General features: G+C 37.3%; 1 protein-coding gene across 4 annotated transcripts in view; it reads left to right on the forward strand.

Moving 5' to 3' along the window:
- The first annotated feature begins 12,619 nt into the window (after window positions 1–12,619).
- YTHDC1 (YTH N6-methyladenosine RNA binding protein C1) overlaps window positions 12,620–25,017 on the forward strand; it is a 32,559-nt gene continuing 20,161 nt past the window's right edge. For 2 of the 4 annotated variants that reach the window (XM_047719440.1, XM_047719441.1), the window contains exons 1-4: window positions 12,620–13,024; window positions 22,618–22,719; window positions 23,073–23,401; window positions 23,521–23,953. In XM_047719440.1, the coding sequence (XP_047575396.1) occupies window positions 12,997–13,024; window positions 22,618–22,719; window positions 23,073–23,401; window positions 23,521–23,953 (892 nt within the window). In that variant the 5' untranslated portion in view covers window positions 12,620–12,996. The remainder of the gene's footprint in view (window positions 13,025–22,617; window positions 22,720–23,072; window positions 23,402–23,520; window positions 23,954–25,017) is intronic. The other 2 variants (XM_047719437.1, XM_047719439.1) reach the window with 1 other exon arrangement.

Here is a 25,017-nt window from a genome sequence, read left to right on the forward strand (position 1 = left end):
GTTTGATGTATCACCCTGATTGACTTGCAAATACTGAAGCACCTCTGAAGCCCAGGAATAAATCCCACTTGATCGCGGTGAATAATTCTTTTAGTGTACTCTTGGGTTTGATTTGCTGGTATCTTGTTGAAAACTTTTGCATCCATGCTCACCAGGGATATTGGCCTGTAATCCTCTTTTTTAATAAGTTTCTTTGGTTTTGGAATCAAGGCAATGCTAGAAGTTTGGAAGTTTTCCTTCCATTTCTATTTTTGGGAACAGTTTGAGAAGAATGAGTATTAACTTTTTAATTTTTTTAAGACTTTATTTATTTATTTATTTGAGAGTGAGAGAGTGAGCACTTGTGAGCAGGGGTAGGAGAAGAGGGGAGAAAGAGAGAATCTCAGGTAGACTCCCCACTGAGCATGGAGCCCAACGAGAGGCTCGAGAGGCTCGATCTCACAACCCTGAGATCATGACCTGAGCCAAAATCAAGAGTCAGAGGCTAAATTGACTGAGCCACCCAGACACCCCAGTATTAACTCTTTTTAAATGCTTGGTAGATTTCCCCATGAAGCCATCTAGCTCTGGACTTTTATTTATTGAGGGACCTTTTATTACTGAATAAATTTCTTTGTAGGTATTTGGTCTGTTCAAGTTTTCTATTTCTTCCTGTTTCAATTTTGGTAGTTTATATGTTTCTAGGAATTTATCCATTTCTTCCAGATTGCCCAATTTGTTGGTATATAATTTTTCATAATATTCTCTTATAATTGTTTGTATTTCTGTGATGTTGGTTGTGCTGTCTCCTTTCATTCATGATTTTATTTATTTGGATCCATTCTCTTTTCTTCTGGGTAAGTCTAGCTAGGGGCTTACCAATTTTATTAATTTCTTCAAAGAACCAGCTCCTGGTTTCATTGATCTGTTCTACTGGGTTTTCTTTGGTTGCTGTTGTTTCTATATCATTTATTTCTGTTCTAATCTCTATTATTTCCTATCTTCTGCTGGCTTTAGGCTTCACTTGCTGTTTTTTTGTTTTGTTTTGTTTTTTGTTCTTTTAAGCTCCTTTAGGTGTAGGGTTAGGTTGCATACTGAGATTTTTCTTGCTTCTTGTGGTAGGCCTGTATTGCTATATACTTCCCTGTTCTGACTCCTTTTGCTCCAACCCAAAAGTTTTGGACCATCATGTTTTAATCTGATCTGCTGCTCAGTCTACATTATGATAAAAAAAATTATCAGCTTTAAATATTCATGTGTTACTTATAGCTTCAGCCACACAGAAAAAATGATTCCCAGTCTGATTCCTGAATTTCAACTTCTGGCGGAAGTGACTTGGAACTTATTCTTATTCCTACTTCATTCTCCTTAGCTGTGGCCAGAGGATAACTATAACATTATACAAAAATGACCCACAATAGCTGTGTATCTGAATAGCAGTTAAGGGCAGTAGAATGTTGGAGCAGTCAAAATGACCTACAAGAGCCAATTATTCAATTTTCAGAAATTCTGGAAGCTGGTTGTTAAACACAGGGGTTATTAAAAATTAGATTTATATAAAGTGATAGTTAAGTATATTAAAAACAAAAGTAATAAATTTCGAAACTGATCAATTCCTAATTTTTTCAACTAAAATTTAATATCTATGTTCTTGAGTTTATCTACATTTTTATCTATTACATCTGAAGAGTGGAAATAATATATGTTACTGCACACTTCTCAACTCTGTATTCAGTAATGTGATGTCACATTTGTAGCTTGAAATAAGTCATGGTGTGAATATTTACATCAGAAAAATTGGCAAACACTACAAAGAAGTTTCGGGAGGGCTGTTTGTTAAGTATATACCAGCTCACCACTGGTTAAAGGAGTCAAAATATCCTTTACTATTTATGTCTTCTACTGTCTTAGAAGATAAATTTCCTCCGAACTGGCTATAACACCATTGATTCTAATACAATGGTTTCTTCTATGATTTTTGATCTTCTAATCAGATTAGAAAAAAATCTGAGTATGGACCCTGGTTAGCATGATTTGAATTTAATTGTTTATGAATCTTCAAAGACACCCACATCCAAACGTATTCTTTATGGTAGAATTCATTCTCCAAATGATTGACTTACAACATTTTTCTAATCTTATCATCAGTGGCAGTAAAGGATAGAGGTTAAGAGCACAGATCCTAGAATCAGAAAAGGCAGATTTAGACTGTAGTTCTGTAATATGCTAGCCATGAGCTTCTATCTAGCAATCAGTAAAATAAAGGTTAAATGAGAGTGCACATAAAACACTTTTTATAGGGGCGCCTGGGTGGCTCAGTGGGTTAAGCCGCTGCCTTCGGCTCAGGTCATGACCCCAGGTCCTGGGTTCGAGCCCCGCATCGGGCTTTCTGCTCAGCAGGGAGCCTGCTTCCTCCTCTCTCTCTGCCTGCCTCTCTGCCTACTTGTGATTTCTCTCTGTTAAATAAATAAATAAAATCTTAAAAAAAAAAAACAACACTTTTTATAGTGCTTGGCCCCTAATCATTACTCAGTAGATTTTGAATTGTCATCTTAAGACATTATTGTTCATGTATCGGTTGCCTTCATCTCTAGTTTCCCTAACTCTCCCAACACACATGTACATGTGTAAAACTTACCTGTGTATATTACCCATAGCTTCGGTATGATGGGCCTGTACTCAATTTAGATTTTCAAGTTAGAATCTCATTTACTGAAAAAAGAAAGCATTTTTTATTTTGTTTTCATGTTTGCATTCAACAAATAATAGTTGAACAGCTCCCGGTTTGGTATTATGGGAGGATAAAGCTGTAGATAGCATAAGGATCATACATTTCTAATTTTCCAAAAGATTTTAAAAATTGTTTACCATTTATTTTCATGAACACTTTATAGAGAACTGTACCATTTTGGCACTCAAATTACATGCATCCCAATTTTGATTCAAAAAGTAAGGTGGTGGTTTTAAGGCTAAATTATTGGTGACCGAAAAGTGATTATGTGTTTGGATAGCCACATATACAAGTAGCCACAGGAGAGGAGGGAGCAAGCTTCACTGGACCACAGAGCAGGCTGCGGTCACTTGAGGCACACTGGGTGGTATCTCAAAAAAAAAAAAGTAATACTAAGTTGTTTGCTTTTATATAAGATATACATACTTAAAGAACATTGATTAAAATTAAATAAGAGAAAAGTAGAAAGAACATGTCACAGTTAGGAATCATGCTGGATTCCTTATACAGAGCACAGAGATACCCAATACACACAGAGTTTTTTGTGTGTGTGTGTCACACATGCAAAATAAATAAATAAAAATCAACAACTGGAACATAATGTGGGATATAAAAAATAGCTCTGATTTTTCACAGGTTTTATCGACTTAAACACATCCCTAATATATACCTCTCAGAAGTGGGAATTACTTTTTTCCTTCTCCTAGAACTGGCCAATCATTATGGGGAGTTAGGGTTGATTTGTTTTTTTACTTTGACTACTTTTTATGCCGCAAGCAGCATTTTGGTCATCTGTCTTGACCCTGTGAATAATTTTTTTTTATTCATGGCCTCTGACTTATCTGTTTCTCTCTGTTTCTGCCGACTTTACTGTTTTCTTTTAATTGAGATATAACTGACATATAACATTATATTAGTTGTAGGTATACAACATGATGATTTGATATATGTATATATTGTGAAATAATTACCATAATAAATTTAGTTAACATCCATTACCACACAGAGTTACAAATTTTGTCCTTGTGATGAGAGCTTTTAAGCTTTACTCTCTCAGCAATTTTTTAAAATGCAATACAATATTATTAAATATAGTCACCATGATGTATATTACATCCCCAGGACTTATCTTCTTACTGGAAGTTTATACCTTTTAATCACTTATCCTTATTTTGCCCACCTTCCCACTCTTCGCAGGGCTTGAACTCATGACCCAGAGATCAAGATGTGAACTGAGATCAAGAGTCAGACAGACACTTAACTGACTGAGACACCCAGGTGCCTGTAGTTCCACTTTTTTTTTTAGATTCAACATACAAATGTTATCATAATGTATTTGTCTTTCTCTGTCTGACTTATTTTATTTTAATTAGCATAATATCCCAAAGGTCCACTATGTTGTAAACAGCAGGATTTTCTTCTTTAAGCTGAATAATAGTCCACTCTGTACACATGCACATACATACACACATCATTTTTTTTTATTCATTCATTAATCCATAGACACTTTTGTTGTTTTTCCACCTTGGCTATTATAAATAATGATGCAATGAACATGGCAGTGCAGGTATTTTTTCAAAATAATGTTTCTATTTTCTTAAGATAACTACCTAGAAGTGGAATCGCTGGATCATATGGTAATATTAATTTAATTTTTATTTTTCATACTGTTTTCCATGGTGGCTGCACCAGTTTGCATTCCCACCAACAGTGCACAGGGGTTCCCTTTTCTCCACATCTACCCAACACTTATTCCTTTCTTTTTGACACATTGTCATGTACCTATTGGCTACTTGTACATCTTCTTTTGGAAAAATGTCTGTTCAGCTCCTCTGCCTATTTTTAATTGGATTGAGCTTTCTTTATTTTTATTTTAATTTTTTTAAAGATTTTCTTTATTTGTCAGAGAGGGAGAGGGAGACAGAGTGAGAGCAAAAGCAGGGAGAGCATCAGGCAGAGGGAGAAGCAGTCTCCCTGCTAAGCAAGAAGCCAGATGTGGGACTCAATTCCAGGATCCTGAGATCATGACCTGAGCTTAACCAATTGAGCCACCCAGGCTCCCAAGGGTTGGGTTTTCTTCCCTTCTTTCCCTTCCTCTCTCCCTCCTTCTCTTCTTCTTTTCTTTCTTTCTTTTTTTCTCTTTCTTTCTTTCTTCCTTCTTTCTTTTCTGCTCTTGAGTTGTATGGGTTTTTTAAAAAATATATTTTGAATGTTAACTCCTTATCAGATATATGGTTTCTCCACTCCATAGGTTACCTTTTCATTTCATTGAAAGTTTTCTTTACTGTACAGGTTTTTAGTTTGATGTAGTTCCACTTGTTTTTGTTGTTGTTGTTGTTGTTGCCAAATCCAAAAAGTCATTGCCAAGACGAATGTCAAGGAGCTTACTCCTATGTTTTCTTCTAGGAGTTTTTTGCCTCTTTAATCCATTTTGAGTTGATTTTTGTGTATGATGTAAGATAGGTGCCCAGTTTCATTCTTTGACATGTGGATACCCAGTTTTCCAAGCACCGTTTATTAAAGACAGTATCATTTCTCTGGTTTTTTGTTGTTGTTGTTTTGTTTTATTTTTGTTTCTTTTTTAAAGGCAACAAATATTTATACAGAAATGGATAAGTAATAAAAAGTCTCCTTCCTTATTACCTCTTCCTCTCCTTTTGAAAAAAAGAGACATGTAGGGAATGTAGGAGAGTGAGAGGTAGAGAGGGACACAAGAGTGACTATATTCTCTTCTCCATTTCCCATGATGACATCTTGTTGAGCAGAGGAGAAAAACAGGCTTCAGCCCACAATGTATCATATGGCTATCCAGAGGGCAATGTCCAGATGGCCAGGCAGCTGCAGCTGGGCTCAATGAAACTGTAATAACCAGAGCAGCCTGGCATGGGGATAGGATGGGGAGGGAAGCAAACCATGCAGGCAGTGTATTCACTGTCCCTCCGTGAAACAGAATCCAAGCAGTGATCCAATGGCCCCGATACCTGAGAGACCAGGTCTGACTGTTTTGTGGGTGCTCTCTTTGGCCAAGACGTGGAAAGGGTCGGAAGAATGTCTTCCAGCTGTTAAAGAGAACTAAATTTGTACCTATTTAAAGGGGGAAGAAGGGAACGAAAGGAGCTTTTTATTTATTTATTTATTTATTTATTTAATATTTTTATTTATTTATTTGACAGAGGGAGAGAGATCACAAGTAGGCAGAGAGGCAGGCAGAGAGAGAGGGAAGTGGGTTCCCTGCTGAGCAGAGAGCCTGATGCGGGGCTTGATCCCAGGACCCATCATGACCTGAGCCGAAGGCTTAACCCACTAAGACACCCAGGTGACCCCGAAAGGAGCTTTTAAAAAAAAAATAGAGTACCATCAGGCACATTCATTAGCTTTCCCAGACCTGGGCAACCTCAGAGCCAGAGGACTGAGCTGGGAGCAAACCCTGGGTCTTTACTGCCTCACAGAATTAATTCTGTTTCCGAGTTTTTCTTCTTTGCTGGGCTAGCCCAAGCAGGCCATGAGAGGCTCTTAGTACCTCAAGTCCCTTTTACTTTGAGGCTTGTGCCTTTCGTAGCACTTGCTGCTGGTTTTGTAGAGCTCCCTGAATGCTGCCCCCACTTCCTCCAGCTCTGCCAGCCTGGATTCCCATTAGAGCCCCAACAAAGAAGCAGGAGACTGAGAAGGACACTGGAGTAAGGACACTGGTATTCTGGGGCTGTCCTTGGTTTCTATACACATCTCCAAACACACTCATTGGAGCATTTGGGCTTCAACATAGGAATTTGGGGGAACACAGTTCTATCCATAGTGCTACACTAGGCTAGAATGAGCAAATTAAGGGTGGGATTACCAGAATCCAGATAGGATAGCTGTATAGTGTTGACTGCTAGGAATTGGGCCATAGATAGAGGGACAGGGTAACACTACAGGGAGGGAATTCTGAAAATCAACAGTTAACCCTCACTTTCCTCCTACTTTCAGATCTGCTTGTGCTTCCCATTGTTTGATCACAACCAAAGCCATGGAAGGGAACCAATTGGGTAGTGTATATGCATCAGCTTTCTAAGGTTCAGAGCAGGGTGAAATGTGTGAAAAGTGAATGGGTCAAGGCAACCAGGCATTTATAGCACATTTGTATACCAAGATGCTATCAAGAGAAGGATCAGAGGGAAAAAAGCAAAAAACCCTAAAAGACTAAGCATTTACTTAAAAGAAACTGACCTACTCAGTAAAATAAAGATAACAGTAATTTCTCATGGGGTTGTTAGATGGATTAAGTGAGGTAAAATATAGCCAGCATTCGGGGATTGTTAGATGGATTAAATTAGATAAAATATAGCCAGCATTTAAAACATTCAGATTGACTAAGTGAGTTAAAATATAGCTGGCATTCAGAGTACTTACACAGAATCAGTACACAGTAAATAGCAGTTACTGATATTATTGAGAAGTGAGCCAGAATTCTTCAATATCCTAGGAGTAGATAATTATTTCTTAAAAGCTGTGCAAAACTTTGTTTTTTTAAATACTTATATTTTGAAAATCTGTTTCCTACTTTGAGAATTAAACCAATATAATTTTGCTAAAGGAGGCAAGGCTGCCTTCTGTGGTACACAAAAAAACTAAAGGAAACTTGATATCTTGATGCAGAAGAAAAGGTTAAGTACCTGGTTTCAAATCAGAAGATTAATACATTTCCAAATGTAAGAATACTTGGTAATATTTAAACAGAATTCACACTTTTATTGACTTTTTTCAATTTAAAAAGTTACTTGTTGTTATATTAAATATTTAACTCACAAGCTGGGAGTGCAGTTTAAGTGAGATAATATATGTGAAAGAGAAGTTCTAAGTAAATGTGCCAAATGATTATTGTTAAGAATACATAATATGCTAAATTGTGCAAGCAGGAACTCTGTTTAGCACCAAGTACTCTGCTACATTACACTCAACAGTTCAGCAATATTTGCTGCAGTATAGTTAATGTGCTCCTTCCTCATTCTTTGGCAGTTCTGGAAAAGTTTCAAGCAATTTGTTACCAGAAAGGACCTAGTCTTCCTAGGAACCAGACATGAATTCAGTCTGATTCCAGAAGGCGGTGCAGAATACATATTTAAATATGTTTAATGATTACTATCAAGTAATCCTTATAAAACTACTTCAGATGGGTTGAGGACATTCCCTCTCTAACCTCTTGTGTTATTTTATTTTATTTTAAGATTTTATTTATTAATTTGACAGACAGAGATCACAAGTAGGCAGAGAAGCAGGCAGAGAGGAGGAAGCAGGCTCCCTGCTGAGCAGAGAGCCCGATGCGATGCGGCTGGATCCCAGGGTTAAAAAGATCTCATCTTTAGGAGGCATGAGTGCCTCACTCAGTTACTGCTTACTCTGATAGGATAATCATGGGTTGGGGAAAACGGCATTTTGAGATCACCTCATTTTTTTTTTTTGGCTGTTTCTCTTGCTTTTTCTTTAAAATTATTAAAGAAAATCTCAAATATATTTAAGAAAGTAGAGAGGAGAGTATGTCTGTCCATGTAGGCATCACCCATTTTCAACTCATAAGCAGGTGTGTTTCATAGCTAACCCTCACCTATAACTCCTGCCTTACCTATTTTATTTTGAAGAAAATCCTATAGACTGTTTCATTTCATCTGCAAATATTTTAGTATGTGTCGTGAAACTATAAGAATTATTTTTTAAATATAACTTACAACTAAAAATAATCAATAGCAAGTTTTAAAAATCATCAGATATTCAGTTTTTGAAGTCTGTTGATAGCTATATGTGAGAATGAGTATGTCTTTGTGTCTGTACTCATGTATTCAAATCAGTATCTAAATAAGGTCCAAGGTCCTAGTTTCATAGAGCTGCTATAACAAAGTACAGCAGTTGACTTAAAGCAATAGAAATTTATTCTCATAGTTCTGGAGGCTAGAAGTCTGAAATCAAGGAGTGGACAGGGTCATGCTTCTGAAACCTATAGCGGAGAATCTTTCTTTGGCTCTCTTAGCTTCTGGCTTTTGCCCGTTATCCTTGGAGTTCCTTGGCTATATCACAGCATCCCTGGCCTCTACCTACTATGAGCTACTAGTACTTCCTCTGTTGGGCCAACTATAAATTTCTCCAAAAATTGCCTGATGTCCCCAGGGGGTAGAATTATCCCTTGTTGAAAACCACTGACAAATGTTTTCCTGGGTTTAGTGTTTTGGCAAGATTATTTCACAGATAATGTTATGTATTTCCATTAAGATGCACATAAAATCTGATTCTCTTTCTGATATATAAATTAGCAACCTTTAATAATCATTGCCTTGATCTGTACTTCATTAATAGCTGTAAAATGGCAATGCCCTAGTTTTATCACGCTCCACCCTGGCCATGTATTAGCTGAAATACTTCCATAAAGAAACTTTCCTTCATTGACTATTTGCTTGGTAACCCTGAGATACAGTTCTAACTGGAAACCCAAGATCTATGATGATTTTTGTTTACCAGTTTTCAAAATAACTTCTTCCCTAGCATCATCCAAAGAAGACGGATTTTTTTTTAACTACTATGGAATTTATGGATTGAAACATAATCCAATGCAGATTTATCTTTACAGATGCTCAGAATGTCTCATATTTGGCTAGTGGGAGCCACTTTAGTTAGCAACTCTTCTGAGTCATTTTGACAGGATCCTAGCATTCTTTCATCACTGCTTTCTGGTATGACAAGATGTCCTAGGTTCATATTGTATTTTTGCTTTCCCTGTATCAATATTCTTTAAGATTTGGGGCAGAGTCTTCTTTACTCTTCACTCTATACAACCCTTCCAGGGAAAAAGATTCCAACTACCTTCCCCCTGACACCCTCCAGAATCCACGCACTTGATACATAGACACTTCAATCAGTAATATTGGCCAGGGTTAAGGCAACTGAGAGGGGTGATGGAGGCCATGTCTCATCGAAAAATGTTTGGTTAAAAGCATTACAGTTCAACAAAAGCACACAGACCCTGTGTTGGTTCAAGATCAGTAGGCACCAATTTGCAACCTGTGTTACATAACCTAGTCCTGACCTGATTTAATGTTGAATAGTGTGAAAAATATGTTTCAGAGACTCCAGATTTTATTGTCTTCCTCTGAGGAGTGCTGATCACTTTGAATTTGTGTATGCTTGGTTTTAAATTTTACAGGCATGAATCTTTAGGGGGCCCTCCATTCCTGTCCTCCAGTGGGTTCAACCTCACAATTCTGCCTCTTTTAAAAATCTCGTACTGCTTTTGTTTTAGGCTAGGTCCTGATTAGGCCCTTACTCCTAAGATAGGGCCTGTCCGTCGAATACTACCTCAGTCATTTGCCTTGTCGTTATCTGGGCTCCAGCTCACTGGCATTCACCTTACGTTCTTCTTCTTCTTTTTTTTTTTTTTTTAATATTTTGACATTTTTTTTTTCTAAAGATTTTATTTACTTATTAGAGAGATAGAGAGAGACCACAAGTAGGCAGAGCAGCAGGCAGAGGAAGAGGGAGAAGCAGGCTCCCCGCTGAGCAGGGAGCCCGATGTGGGGCTCAATCCCAGGACCCTGGGATCATGACTTGAGCCAACGGCAGCCGCTTAACCCACTGAGCCACCCAGCTGCCCCTTACATTCTTGACCATACCATGGCCTCTTTCTCCCTCAGAGCCTTTGTATGTGCTGTTCTCTGTCTGGAAGACTCTTACCTCCATCTTTTATTAGGTATCGTCTCAACTTCACCTCCTCAACAAGGCCTTTACTCATTTTTGCACTTAAAATCTCCCTTCCCCAACCCTGCCTCACCATAATAACCTCTTACTTGCTTCTTTCATGGAATTCATCATGATCTTTAATTTCTTTACTTATGCCTTATTTCCCCAACTTAATGTAGAAACTAGATCCTATACTAAATGAATTTTTTAACCCCAGAGCCTGTAATAATATTTGGACTGAATAGGAATTTAATAAATACTAGCTGACTGAATTAATAAATGAGTAGAACATTATATAATGCTTTTCTCAATTCAGTCTTTTCTTACCTAACCATTGACTATCAACCTGAATTGAACCATGAGCAGATTTGCCACCTAGGACCTTTTATTTTTTCATGAAAAAGTCCTTCTACCCACCATCTTTGCCCTTTCTTCCTTTCACCTAGACTGATAATAGTCTTTTAGTTCTCAAGTAGACTTAATTTTCCCTTCTCCAGAAAGCTTTTCTTGACTCTATTCTGAACCCCCCACCCCATGTCTGAGTGATGTGCCCCTGAAAGTTCTAATTACATTCTAAGTTTACTGGAGGCACTGTTATCAGTTGGGTGGGGCCTGGAGGTAAACTGCCTGGCATTGAGCCATGTTACTAGTACTCCTGACCTTGGGCACTTTAATTTCATATTACTTCGCTTTCCCTTTATGTAAAATAAAGCTAGTAATAAAATCTAATTGGGTTTTTGGAAGATGAAATCACACTGTATAGCTCAAATACTCAGAACAGCACCTGGCACACCGTAAAAACACACAATTTTCAGCTATTACTATTACACACGAATTTTCTGTTAACTTGTTTTATATATATATATATATATATATATATATATATATAGTAGATTTTAGTTATTTATTTGACAGACAGAGATCACAAGGTGGCAAAGAGGCAGGCAGAGAGAGAGGAAGGGAAGCAGTCTCTCCACTGAGCAGAGAGCCCTATGCAGGGCTGTATCCCAGGACCCTGGGTTCATGACCTGAGTGGAAGGAAGAGGCTTCAACCCACTGAGCCACCCAGGCGTCCCAACTTGTTTCATATATTATACTGGAAAAGTCCTTAAAGGAAAAAATACTGTTTTGTTAACTCTTCATTCTAAAGCATCTGATACATTGCAGAGTTTTATATTACCTGTTTTTCTTTCCCCTTTTTCCTGCAGGCCCTCCTTAAACTCTTTCCACTGATTTTAGCTTGGTCTCAACTTGTTAGAATGGCCAGCACACTCTAGATTGTCTTCCTTTTATAACAGTGCTACTTTTCTCCCCTTCAAAATCTCCTTCCCTTTTAAATGCAGTTAGGAGGGGTACCTGGGTGGCTCGATTGGTTAAATCTGCCCTCATCTCCTGGGATGGAGCTTCGCATCAGGCCTCGCATCGCTTCTCTTTTTCCCTCTGTGATCTGTCTCATTCTCTCTCTCTCAAATAAGTAAAATCTTAAAAAAATATATTAAACTCAGTTTTGGAACAGTGAAGCAAAATGACCTTTTCAGTCCCTTGGATAATGAACTTCCTGAAAGTTTCCTTGCAGATTTTACCATATTATGTAGTTAAATAATTTTTGGTCATTTCTGTAGTTTCAATTTCTCAATAGTCTGTTTAAATCAACTGTGTACCCAGCCCCTCGATGAATTTTTAAATCAAATTTGCCATTATATTACTTACAAAGCTATACTACAATTCAACATAACTAATTCCCCCAGTTAACAAAACTAGTAGGAGAGCGGGTTGCTTCCCGCGCGGCCTTTGGCTAAGCCCAGGGCAGAATTAAGAAAGTGTGTCTGGCGACCCGAGTACAAAGCGGCGGCTGCAAGGGACGGACCCAGGCTAAATCTCCGGTTTGCAGAATCGGATTAAAAGCTCCGTGAAACAATCGGAAGCATTTTTGCGCTAAGGTCCGTCACTAGGCTTTTCAGGTGAGAAAACGGAGCCACCCGAGTGTACGCGCCTCGGCCGGCAGCCCAACAAGTTACAACTCCGTCCACCCAATCACTGAATATAAGACTCAAGCCCGGGGACATCCGGGGTGTGGGAGACAGAGCGACGTGCTGACGTTATCACGTTTCCCTTGACCGCCCTGCTTCCCCCGCCCGCTTCCCCGCCCCTCTCCGCACTGTGACGCTCCCACGGAGGAACGAAGCGTAAACAGCGCAGGGCATTTCGGGAGCGGGATTGTTTCGCGCAGGAAGCAGGCTCCATTTTAGCGCCGCCCGCCGTCGCCATCTGTTTCCCTTCCCTCCCCCTTACCCCCTCCCGTCCCCAAACCCCAACGAGAAGGCTGGGCCTAGGGCACCAGAAAGGTTGCAGTGAAAGGAGGAAAGGAGAAAAGGGAGAAAGGGAAGAAGCGGGAGGAAAAAGGGTGAGTCGAGAAGGGTGAGCGGTAGAGGCCAAGGTGTGAAGCGCGCAGCCCAGCGGCCGGACTGACGGACGTGCCCGTGCTACGGCTGCCGCGGCTGCGGCGCCCGCGCGAGTCGCTTCGAAGCGGCGGCGGCGGCGGCGGCAGCAGCAGCAGCAGCAGCAGCGGAAACAGGAGGGGAGCAATGGCGGCCGACAGCCGGGAGGAGAAAGGTTAGTGCGGAGAAAGGTGACGGGTGGAGGCGACGCTCCGGAGTGGGTCGATGGAGCCGTAGTCGTTGTTGCGGGGTGGGGGTTGGGGAGGTTAGCTTGTCCCGCGCGGAGCCGATCCTTCCCACCCGAGACACTTGGGCTCACTGGAAGAAACCCGGCCTGTCTTGCGTTCTCGATCTCCATTTGACCTAGCTCTTCATTTCGCCTAGGGTTGGTTTCCGTGTGTGTGTTACTTATTTATTTTTTTAAAATCCTATTCCCCCTCTTCACTTTACGTTTAGCAGTCCTGGGCGCGGCTGAGAGGGCCTGCTCTGAGTGGCAGACCCTTAGGTTCATTTCCTGGTAGGATTATGCGGATGTAATGCGTATTTTCAGAACGACTCTTTTATTTTAGGCAAAATTTCGAAAACCCTTAAAGCCGCGATCAAAACGATGGCAGTTTAGTAAGTGACCGTATTTAAGAAGTTGTACAAGTGGATTAGTAATCTCGAGAAATATCTACAAGTAATTTATGGCTCTTCCTGTTAAATAGGCAAAATGGCAAGAATTGCCCATTTAGTTCCTCGAATACTTATTTTGGAAAACATGATGTTTGAAAAGATACTTACATGTTTTAGGCACAAATAATCCTGGCCACTGTTGTGATAGAAACACATTGTGCTAGCACCCAGAGGGTACAACCGGGAACCAACGGGTGTAATTTATAGAGAGCTGGAGGAATAACATTACAGTGAAATACAGGAAGAACTGATGTTCGCGGAATGGAATGTCATGTCTTTTGAAATACCGACCTCCCAGGCCCTCCAGATATTAATGAATATCCTGGAATCATTATCGGTCTGGAGAACAGCCTCGATTTCATGTTGCCTTAGGGTCTTTTCTAACTTTAAGGATTTCCCTGATAGTTTTGGAAAGGTTATAGTTGATAAAAATATGGCACAGCTGCTGCCCTGTATCTCAGAAGCCTATTCTTCTGTGTGGTTAATTAACTTGGGGGTGGAGGGATTTGTTAAATGGATTCTAGGGTCAAGTTGCATTAGGCCTGTATCTCTTTTTCTCCTTAAGAGAAAGAAGCGTTTTTCATGCTTTAGGATAGGGACAAGCTTGGAAAGTGGTGTGTATGGGAATATGTTTAAGTAATTAATTCAATGATTAGATTGTAGTACTTAATTTACCTTCCTTAAATCTTAACCCACCCCCCCCCCAAATTTTGAGAAGCACAAAAGGGTTGTAAACTTCAGGTTGCATGATGTTAGTGACAAAAATAAACTTTTTAATTAGTAGTAAAGTCAGTTATTAAAATAGATGATTTTAATCAAAAATTAATTCTGTCTACACTTAATTGTATCAGAGTGTAATCTGTGAGCTGTGTGTATGGGTGGTGGTTGTGGTGGGTGGGGTAAACCAAATACAAAATGAGTAAAAGTTAAGTACTTCCCAGGAGTTCATTGTTAAAATGAACATAGTTGTTAAGTCAGTAATAGGCACATACATTGTGGAAGAAAAATAGGTTATGTTTTAAAAATTGTTTTAGAAATGGAAGTAGTGATGAAAATGCAGTCCAAATACATAAACTCTGTAACTGTTCTTAGGGGCTTACAATGCCACCTGTTATTAATACTTAGGATAAGTCATCAGCTTCTGAAATATCTCACATTTGTGTAGTTTTAAAAAATTAATTTCATTTCTGTAGTTTAACATATCTATTTTAAAACCTCTGATATAAGTGCTTATTTTTATAGTTTAGATCAAAGATTGTCTCTGGTTTACTGGGAAGGCTAGCAAATAGAAACCTACTGGAATTGCTGATGGCGTAATGAGAAGATTGCTAGAATAATTCATTTTGTAAATAAGGAAACTGAGGTCCAGGGTGTCTCACTTTGTTGATCATGGTCACTCAGCTAGAATAATAACCAGGATTAGAATACCTCATTCCCTCTTCCTTCTCCTATTTCAACAAGGAAAAGTGGGAAGTGAAGTACTTATTAGTTATCTTATACGAAACATTATGAAATTATAAAGTTAAGCCCTGTAACAATATTAGACTTGTCACAGGCCTTAAATGATTTCATGAATGATGTAGAATCTTGTTAAGAAATTAATTTAAATTGCAGAAATCTACTGTTGGTCACAGAACAGTTAAAAGACTAGGTAATAGAGTCCTTGGATTATTGGGATTTGCACATTAATTGTATAATAAACATTAACTTCTATAATGCGTCTGTAATACCCTTACTGAAGCCTATGTAGACGCTGAAGCCTATGTAAATTGCGAGCTCTCTCTGATTCTAGTGGTGATTATATGTCCAAAAAGTGAATTTAAAAGAGACTGCAACGTTGGTGGTGTTAACTGTTAGTTTTTCTATATGAGGTATACATATCTTTTCTACTTTAAATGCCTTGTATTCATTTTATTTCTTATGCACTTAGGGAGTTCTTTCTGAAAGAGTGTGAAAATTTAATATATCCAAAATGAGGGTAATGAGTTACCACTTTCATAAGTAATATGTTTTCTGCATTATCAGACTGAAAGCTCCATCAGGGCCCAGAGTGTGTGTCTTTCTTGTTCACCAGGTTCTTTGTGACAGTTAATCATGACTCAGTGCTTTGAAAAAAGGACTTCAAGGTTGGACTTCATTGGTAACTAACTGGCATTTGCTGTTGCTATCCAAAGCTAAGAGTTTTCTCAGTTTAAATTGTATATGTACACACACAGTCCTATGGGCAAGTACATAGTATAGCCCTCACTGTAGTAGGGCCTTAGAAAAAGTTGACTTCCTAGGTCCACTTTAATTAGGGCTTTAGAAAGCATAGAATATATATTTGATATTCCATTATATTTGTTTCACCCATAATAGAAATAGGATCAAAAATTTAAAATGCTGCCCTTAGACTTCAAATTGTATGCTTATTGGAGAACAGCAAATTGTGTGGGATGGGAAATGCAAGTCTCTACACTTCAATTTAGAGGGATGGCAGTTAGGAATGACAAAACAGTAGCTGAGATTGATCTAACCTAAAATATAACAGAAGGGGAGGTTCCAGGAATTCTTGCTTCTTGTCAAAGTCCATTAAAACTACATTAAATGAGTTAAAATAAAAGATATAATGTACTTTGGTGTTCTGTAAAACAGAATGGTAGTATATTTAACTGCCAGGTTTTCTTTGTTTGGCTATTCTAGGTCTCACTTTGTTAAGCTGGACCCTCAAATAAATAATACTTGCTATCTCCTGACCCAGAAGCTTTCATGTTCTAAACAATGAACTGTGTCTCAGATAAAGGCTAATTTTCTACACTGCTATCCTGGAAGTTAAGATTTCGTGGCCTCCGTGGGCCAGGAATTTGAAGATTAAAGAGTAATTCTGGTATAGTGCAAAGAGCATTAAATTTAGATTCATAGTTGTAAGATTTTAGTGAAGTCACTTCAATTCTGTGGGCTTCATTCTGGCATTCTTGTTATATACTTAACCCGATGGTTCAAGTACTTTGAAAGCTAGTTAGATTTCCAGTTTCCTAAGATTATCTAAAACAAAAAAAATCCCCCAATAGAACAATTAAAAAAAAAAAAAAAGCCTTGTTATTCCTAACATCTTGACAGGTTTTGAATAAGCTCTGAAGACAGTGATTCTTTTTATTTTCTTGTTTTGCCTCCTGTACCCCTGGATCTTTACCTTTGTTTCAAAACTCAGTTTGCTATTAATTTGAGATGACAAGTAAGATTGTGCTAGCTTGCATTAGTGATGATAGTGAAGGTCTTTTTATATCAGTATTGTGAGCACAAAACATTCACAGATTGCACTTACACGGAAGACTCAAGCTGTAGCAACAACCTGCATTTTTGTTTTGTTTTTGAGGCAGTGTTTAATAAATCAGTCAATTCCAAATAAAAATCTGAATTTGGGAATCCTTTTGAAACTTGGACGATGGGACAATATAGTGCTCGGATTTTGTTAAGGTAGTTAGTTAAACCATTAGAGTTGTGTAGGATTGTCCTCCTTACCATTTCTACTCTTTCACAAAGTATCATGTATACTAAACTTCTTTGCAGTTATTTAACATTGTTTTTCAGGAATTATAGGCTTACATGCATACTAGGGTCAGGCAGATTAAAGTCCTTGTTCAATAGTTAATGGTAGGTATTATGTTAAAAAAAAAAGTATAAGGGATGGAATAGTCTGTATGTAGGCAGTATTTGTAAATACACGTTTACCAGGCATAAACCCAGATTGTCTCTTGCAAAACCATGGCATATATTACCTTCTCTGTATTAGGACTGCTCCTGCCGGTTGCTTTCAGGTGAGAATCTGGTTCCTTAATGATCAAATAGTCCTTTTAAAAAATGCAAGGTGTGCATTTTTGTATTGGATCCTTGGAGTTTCCACAACTGTGTCCAAGAGCTAGATTCCCATCATCTAGATTGTTAGGGTATAACTTTTGGATGAATTTTTATTTTAGCTATAAGAAGAAATACTGTTTAATGAATAATTTTGTGTTTCATTTGAGCTAATTCATTGTGACAAAATTCATTTTGGTGTGGCATCCTTAGTTTTTTAATTTTTTAAAATAATTTTCAAAAACTATTTTTAAAAAGGATTTTATTTACTTAAGAGCATGAGCTGGAGGGAGAGGGAGAAGCCGACTCCCTGCTGAGCGGGGAGCCTGATGTAGGTCTTGATCCCAGGACCCCTGAATCATGACCTGAGCCGAAGGCAGACATTTAAGCGACCAACTGAGCCACCCAGGAGCCACAATATTGTATTCTTTATATAGACTTAATCCAAAAACTACGTGAAGTGCTTTATCTCATAGAAATATTACAGCAGAGTTATTTTTGTAGTACGTGAATTTTATGTTCATAGAATTCTTTTTAATCTGGCGTTTGCTAACCTTTGTTTTTTATCGTTAATATTCTTAGGTTGGGGTGCTGCTGTCAGGCTACTATGAAGGAATCGAATATCTAAAATATACATAATAATAAATTAATAGAATATACGGTGTGTATTTTTAGGATGAAGAGTGATTTAAATTTCTTTATTAAAAATAAAGTTTATTTGAAAAAATAAAATAAAAATTAAATTTATTAAGGTACTTTAAAGAAGGCCACACTAGAGAACTAGTGGGTATTATTTTAAATTACTTTTATTTTACTTAAATTACTTTTTCCCAAAAGGAATATGCCAGTGATGATTAGTCTTCAGCAGCAGTAGCTTCTCAGAATATTAAAATAATATTTGCTTTCTTTATAATTCATTCTGGGTTGAAAAAATGAATTGAAATATGTATAAAGTGTACTTTTTCTAGCCAATCAAAGAATTGGTCAGAGAAAGCAGCTTAAGTTAGCTTTATAACCCATTACTGTAAACTCTCACATTTTAAAACTGTATTTCGGTTTTTAAAAATACACCTTACATTTGTAATTAAAATCCTTAAGTTTAAACAGAACTAAGTAGACGGTGATAGCTTTGAAAACACCTACTAAGTATTTGATACTTCTCCCATCTTTAGGTAGAGTTTTTGTCTCCTCTGTTGGAACCTGAGTAGACTCTTGTGATTGCCTCTGAATAAAATACTGAACTGAGCTTTTGCTTGGCATTTTCTCTTTCGGGGTGTACTTACTTAGTGCCCTAAGCCACAATGTAAAAAGTCTGCCTCCCCTGAAGCTGCCATGAGAGAGTGACCACAGAAAGAAATGCTCTAGAAGCCTCAGCTGTATTGAGTCTTCCCCACGTAGGTGCCAGCCAGACGGGTGAATGGACAAGCCTTCAGGTGATTCTAGCCCTGCCGGTCATCTGACCGCAGCCACCCGAGAGCTTCGCTGAGCACCAGAACTATAAGCAATAATGATAAATTATTGTATTGTTTTAGCCACTGTGTTTTGGAATGGCGTATTATATAGCAGTAGATATTAGAACATGTATATATTTGTTTATTTATTTATTTTTTTAAAAACGGATTTTTGTGTTCACCAGATTTTATATATCATCTACCCTAGTCATTAACACAAAGTTCGTGGCAGGCAGGATTTATTAGAATTTGATAGTGATAGGGAAAGGCTTATAGGTTAAAAACTCATCAGGAGATTCAAATAACTGTGCTCCTGTTCCTTTCCCTGAACACTGATACTTTTATTCTAAATGCTCTCATCAGAAGTGAAGAAACTGGAGCTCAGACTGGGACCTTCCTGAAGATAACTTAGGTCTTAAATGAAGACCTGGATTTTCTTCCAAATCCAGATCTTCTGTATATTATGTTACAGTAAGGATAGGAGAGGTTTCAGTAATGGAGAAAAGTAATTTAAAATGTCATATATATTAGGGGTTGGCAAACTTTGTAAAGGGTCAGATAGTAAATAATTTTATTTTAGGCTTTGTGGACCACATAAGAGTTTGTCACATGTTCTTTGCACTGTGCCCCCTCTCCACCCCCATACCCCCTGCTTTGAACACAGTCTTTAAGATACAGAAGCCATTCCTACCTTGCTGGTCAAATTAAGTCATAGGCTGAATTTGTTCTGCAGGTTTTTGTTTGCCAGTACTGTGATAAAAACAGGTAGGTTATTGGTCTAATGAAATAATATGGATAAAAATGTGTAAAACATCAAGTGAGGATGTAGTATTCTTAAATTTCAAGATGCTATAATGTCAGTCATACAGAGCTTTCTGGTGCATTAATTTGAAATTTAGTGCCTGTGACTTTTTTATAATTTCTGTTTTTGTTGTTTCTCTTACACTTTGTTTAAAGGTTTTTCAAATGTTCCCCATCTAATTTAGTTCTAGATTTAGAAAACCTGGACTTGTAGGCTTGTATACCCATCTGTTTCTAGACACATGAATTTGGTCAGCTTGTACTTCTGAGCTCCTTTTTTTTTTTTTTTTTTAAATCTGTGAAGTAATGGATGATAAAACATACTTTAGTTGTTCCATGTAGGTATATAAATGATATAGGTGAAAGTGGTAAAATGTTAAAAAAAAAAAAAAGTAAGCATTGGTTAATGCTTATTGTCTTAAAACTTTATAGCTGCTTTTAAAAAACTGCAACCAGTCTCTACATTTGACCAATTATTTGTTAAGGCTCTTTTAAACAATACCCTTTTTTAAAACTAGGGAAACCATAATTTAAATATGCCTGAAATTTAAATTGATTTAAATCAGCCTGCACAAATGTTTCATTCTGTGTTAGATTTAGCACATATAAAGTGTATAATTTTATGTAAATGTTTAGGCTTTTGGGTTGATATTTCTAATATAGAGCTAGTGATTTTATGAAAAGATTTGTGTAGCACTGTGTTTACTTAATTGTCTGTTTCATTGTGATAGGGTTTTTTTTGCTTTTGTTTGTTTGTTTTTTGGCTCAGAAATGTAGTTGATTCTGTGAGAATCTGTTGGATCTACTTTTTTACTGACTAGAGAACTATTAGTAAAAATAAAAACAATCCACATAGTGTATATATTCATTTTAGAAAACCAGTAAAGTATACTGTTAACTACCCAAAGAAATCAATTGATATGCCATTCCAGCATATGGAATGTTCTTTTTTTTTTTTTTTTTTTTTCTTTTAAGATTTATTTATTTGAGACAGATAGCATGCATGCATTGTTGGGGAGGAGCAGAGGGAGAGAATCTCTAAAGAACACACGCTTAGCTTGGAGTCCAGCGCAGGGCTCAATCCCATGACCTATGAGGTCATGACCTGAGCTGAAACCAGCTCTCAGAGAACTGAGCCACCTGGGTGCCCATGGAAGTTCTTAAGCAGCAACGGTCTTGAATTCCAAACCCTGAAGAAGATGTGTCCTTAAATAGCAGTTGTGTCTGATTCCAAATACTGAGATGTTACTTTTTCCATATCCCATGTACTCTTATCTTTCTTATACCTACAATAAGTACTTTAATTCTCTCCAGTCACTGATTTCTGTCCACCTTTGAAGATATTTTAGTCTCATTTATCCTGTTTATAGACCTCAGGTCAGGTTAATCGCCCTTGTTATAATTTTGAATGGGCCTTGCTTTTTGGCTGGAGCCATAAATAAAATTATCCTATCTCATCAATGTTCATGACTTTACATTTCCCTTCACCATACTTGAAATTTGGAAAGATATTTTTGACACCAGAATACTTAATAACGTTCAAAGCATTTATCATTAGCTTTAATGTACATTTTAAAAAGTATTTAATTTTTTAAAAAGATTTTATTTATTTGAGAGCGAGTGAGCAGGAGAGCATGAGCATGAACAGGGGCAGAGGGAGAGGGAGAAGGAAGGAGCAGACTCCCTGCTGAGCAGGGAGCCCGACGTGGGGCTCTATCCCAGGACCCTGGGATCATGACCTGAGCCACAGGCAGACATTTAATTGACTGAGCCACCCAGGCACCCATATAATAAAAATCAATTTAAAGTAGTAAATAGACATGTATTTCTAGGATTTATTTTATCCTGTTGGATATGGTGGGAGTAAGGATACAGTGAGAAAACGGAGTTGCAGGTTTTTACCATCATTCAGTATGTCAATTATAGTCAGCGGTTCTCTTGTCTGAACAAGTTAACATGTTTCATAGTTTATACCAGCATCCTGAAATGATTTCTGTGTAGGACAGATGTACTTTTTTTTTTTTTTTTTAACTTTTAATGTTATTTTGATGGTTTTGGACAGAATAGAAAGGTTTTTTTTACCTTTCAACATATTCCACAAATGTTAACTTTTCACCACATTGTTTTTCTTGGATTCAGTCTTCCCTAATTTTCTCTGTGGACATAAGCCTATGCAGGCACACTTTTTTCCCTGAACCATTTGTCAGTTGCAGACATGATACTTCTTTGTCCCTGAATACTTAAATATGTATTTCTTTAAGAATTAGGACTTTTACTTACTGATGGTACTATCAAAATTCAGGAAATTAACAGTGACATTTACTGTAATCTACAGACCTTACTACTAGCTTCCCAGTTAAGGTGCTTTATTCAGTTACCATGTCTTTTTATTCTCTTTCAGTCTGGAGTAATTTCTTAATGTTTGTAGTTAATGACTCTTCATTTTGGTTTATTTGATGTTTCTCACATTAAGGTTCAGAGTTTGCATTTTTGCATCCGAATATCTCAGAATTGTTGTGCATCATGCCAGGTGGTCTTTGATATTGATTTGGCTGTGGTTAAGTTGGAATCTGTCATGTTTCTCCATTGTAAAATTTTTTTTTTCTTGATACTAAGTATCTTGAGGTGTACACAATCCTTGGTAAGTGTGTGTTGATGTTACACACTTGTATTTCCTAATTTTTTGTGCACATTTTAAAGCAAGTAGAAAAATTAGATATTAGAAAATGAGATACAGTTAAAGAAATTCTTAACATTTTCTTTTTGTACTCCAGTATATGCTTTTATACCCTGTGGGGTGGGTATATTCTACTCCTGGCTTTGTAGACGAGAGGTCTATATCATGTCCTTTTCTTTGTATGGTTTTACAGAATTAGTCTTGAGTCTTGATCCTGAAATAAAATGTCTTTGAGGGTTATGTTATCATGTATGTAGACCCAATGTAGTAGTCAAATATAAATGCTTAATGGTAATGATTTTTCCCTATTTTTAATTTTCTTGCTTTCAGATGGAGAACTTAATGTTCTAGATGATATTTTGACTGAAGTACCAGAACAGGATGATGAACTATATAATCCAGAGAGTGAACAAGATAAAAACGAGAAAAAGGGTATGTAATTTAAAAAAAATTTTGTTAAAATAAGTTTCAATAGAGATTTAATTTATTAAGAAAGTGACTTTGTATTTGTTCTTATTCGTTGAGTCTGTTAACACCAAAAGTACAGTCATAACAAACTGTGGTACCCAGTTCTTTATGAATAAAAGTGATCTATTTTTTTTCAATGCGTGAAATATCTCATACCTGAATTTATTCCAATATTTGCAAGCTTTTTTTTATGATTAACATTTCAGAAGACATTTTAAAGAAATGAGCCTTCGATATGTATTGTCTGTTAATCTTGGGTGAAACAGATAGAATGCTTAGAATACATTTATATGCTTTCTTTAAATTGTATTTTTAAGGATCAAAAAGAAAAAGTGACCGAATGGAATCTACTGACATCAAGCGACAAAAGCCTTCTGTTCATTCAAGGCAGTTGATTTCTAAGCCTCTGAGCTCATCTGCAAGCAATAACAAAAGAATAGTTAGTACTAAAGGAAAGTCAGTTGCAGAGTATAAAAATGAGGAATATCAAAGATCTGAAAGAAGCAAGCGTCTAGAAGCTGATCGAAAGATTCGTTTATCAAGCAGTGCTTCTAGAGAACCTTATAAGAGTCAACCTGAAAAAACTTGTCTCCGGAAAAGAGATCCTGAAAGGAGGACCAAATCCCCTACGCCAGATGATTCTGAGGTAGTAAATGTTATTGCAGATGTAAAACAAAGCAGTTCTTTTTGAGGCTTTAGAACCGTTTATTCACTCTGACCTTTTCTGTTATATGACTGCTGATTCCCTTTTTCTTTAAACATCAGAGAATTGGGCTTGAAGTGGATAGACGTGCAAGCAGATCCAGCCAATCTTCTAAGGAAGAAGTGAACTCTGAAGAGTATGGCTCTGACCATGAGACTGGCAGCAGTGGTTCTTCTGATGAGCAAGGCAACAACACTGAGAATGAGGAGGAGGGGGTGGAAGATGTGGAGGAAGATGAAGAGGTAGAAGAAGATGCAGAGGAAGATGAAGAAGTGGATGAAGATGGAGAAGAGGAGGAGGAGGAGGAAGAGGAGGAGGAGGAGGAGGAGGAGGAAGAAGAAGAGGAGGAAGAAGAAGAATATGAACAGGATGAGAGAGACCAGAAGGAAGAGGGAAATGATTATGATACTCGAAGTGAAGCTAGCGACTCTGATTCTGAATCCGTTTCTTTCACAGATGGATCTGTCAGATCTGGTTCAGGCACAGATGGATCAGGTACTACTTTTTGTATTTATAAGTTTGTCTTTTTTTTAATTTAAAAGACAAACTTTTTTTTTTAAAGACAGATTTATTTCTGAACATGTTTAAATTGAATTATAAAATATTTTGAGATGTGGGGTGTTAATACGATTGTCTTGTGTTTTGTACTTTTGAGTAATATAAATACATTTGAGATTTATATGTCTTAGTAAATGTGTTTCCCAGCTTCGAATTGATTGTATTCTAAATGAATACAAGTCTGATTATTTCTCTGTGTGGAGATGTATTTCAGATTTTAATGTTATAAATTCTTAGATTTCCATACTAGCCAACATCTTATTTAAACACTAATGTCCGGTGTACTTAAAGTATATTGATATGGAACCTGTCTTCTAGGTACTATAGTTTTGCCATGTTAAATAAATGACTATAGATTTCTATCACATATGGTAATAGAAATCTTAACAACTTTTTCTTTTTGGGAGTATACACTGTTTTTCCAATTCTGTACTTGTGGGTTGACTGACTTGGGCAGGATCTCCCAAAGGCCAGGTATAAAAGTACAGGAGGTGGAAAATAGTTGTTTAAGATTCTTGTGGGGTGATTGGTTAAGGGCTCTCTTGGGTTGTCATTCCTTCAATACTACATGTCCTACCATTTTATCCCTATCTGATCTACGAGATGTAAATAGAGGAATGCTAGGTAGTTGCAGTCATTAGGCTAAAGGTAGAGACCCTCTTTTGAGGGGAATTTGATAGTGTACAACAAGGAGAGGTCAGGGTACTTAAAAGATCCCTTGCCATTTTATGATGCTTATGCATGCTGTCATGGCTGTCTTCTGTCTGGATGTAGCCAGATCTGCTGTGTATTCTAAATGAACTAAATTTGTTGGAATAGTAAGATAAATGTTCTGTTATATAGGATCATTATAACTTCATTATTACAAAATTTTATCATTTTTTGGTACATTGTTAGTAAGTCATATTCTTAAAATTGTATTAGGTGATAGAACAAATGGCCAGATATTTTCTGTTTTTAGAGATTGGTAACTAAAGTGCTTTCAACCTTTTGCTCACTGC

This window comes from Lutra lutra, chromosome 2, assembly GCF_902655055.1.
Source record: "Lutra lutra chromosome 2, mLutLut1.2, whole genome shotgun sequence".
Taxonomy (NCBI): Eukaryota; Metazoa; Chordata; class Mammalia; order Carnivora; family Mustelidae; genus Lutra; species Lutra lutra.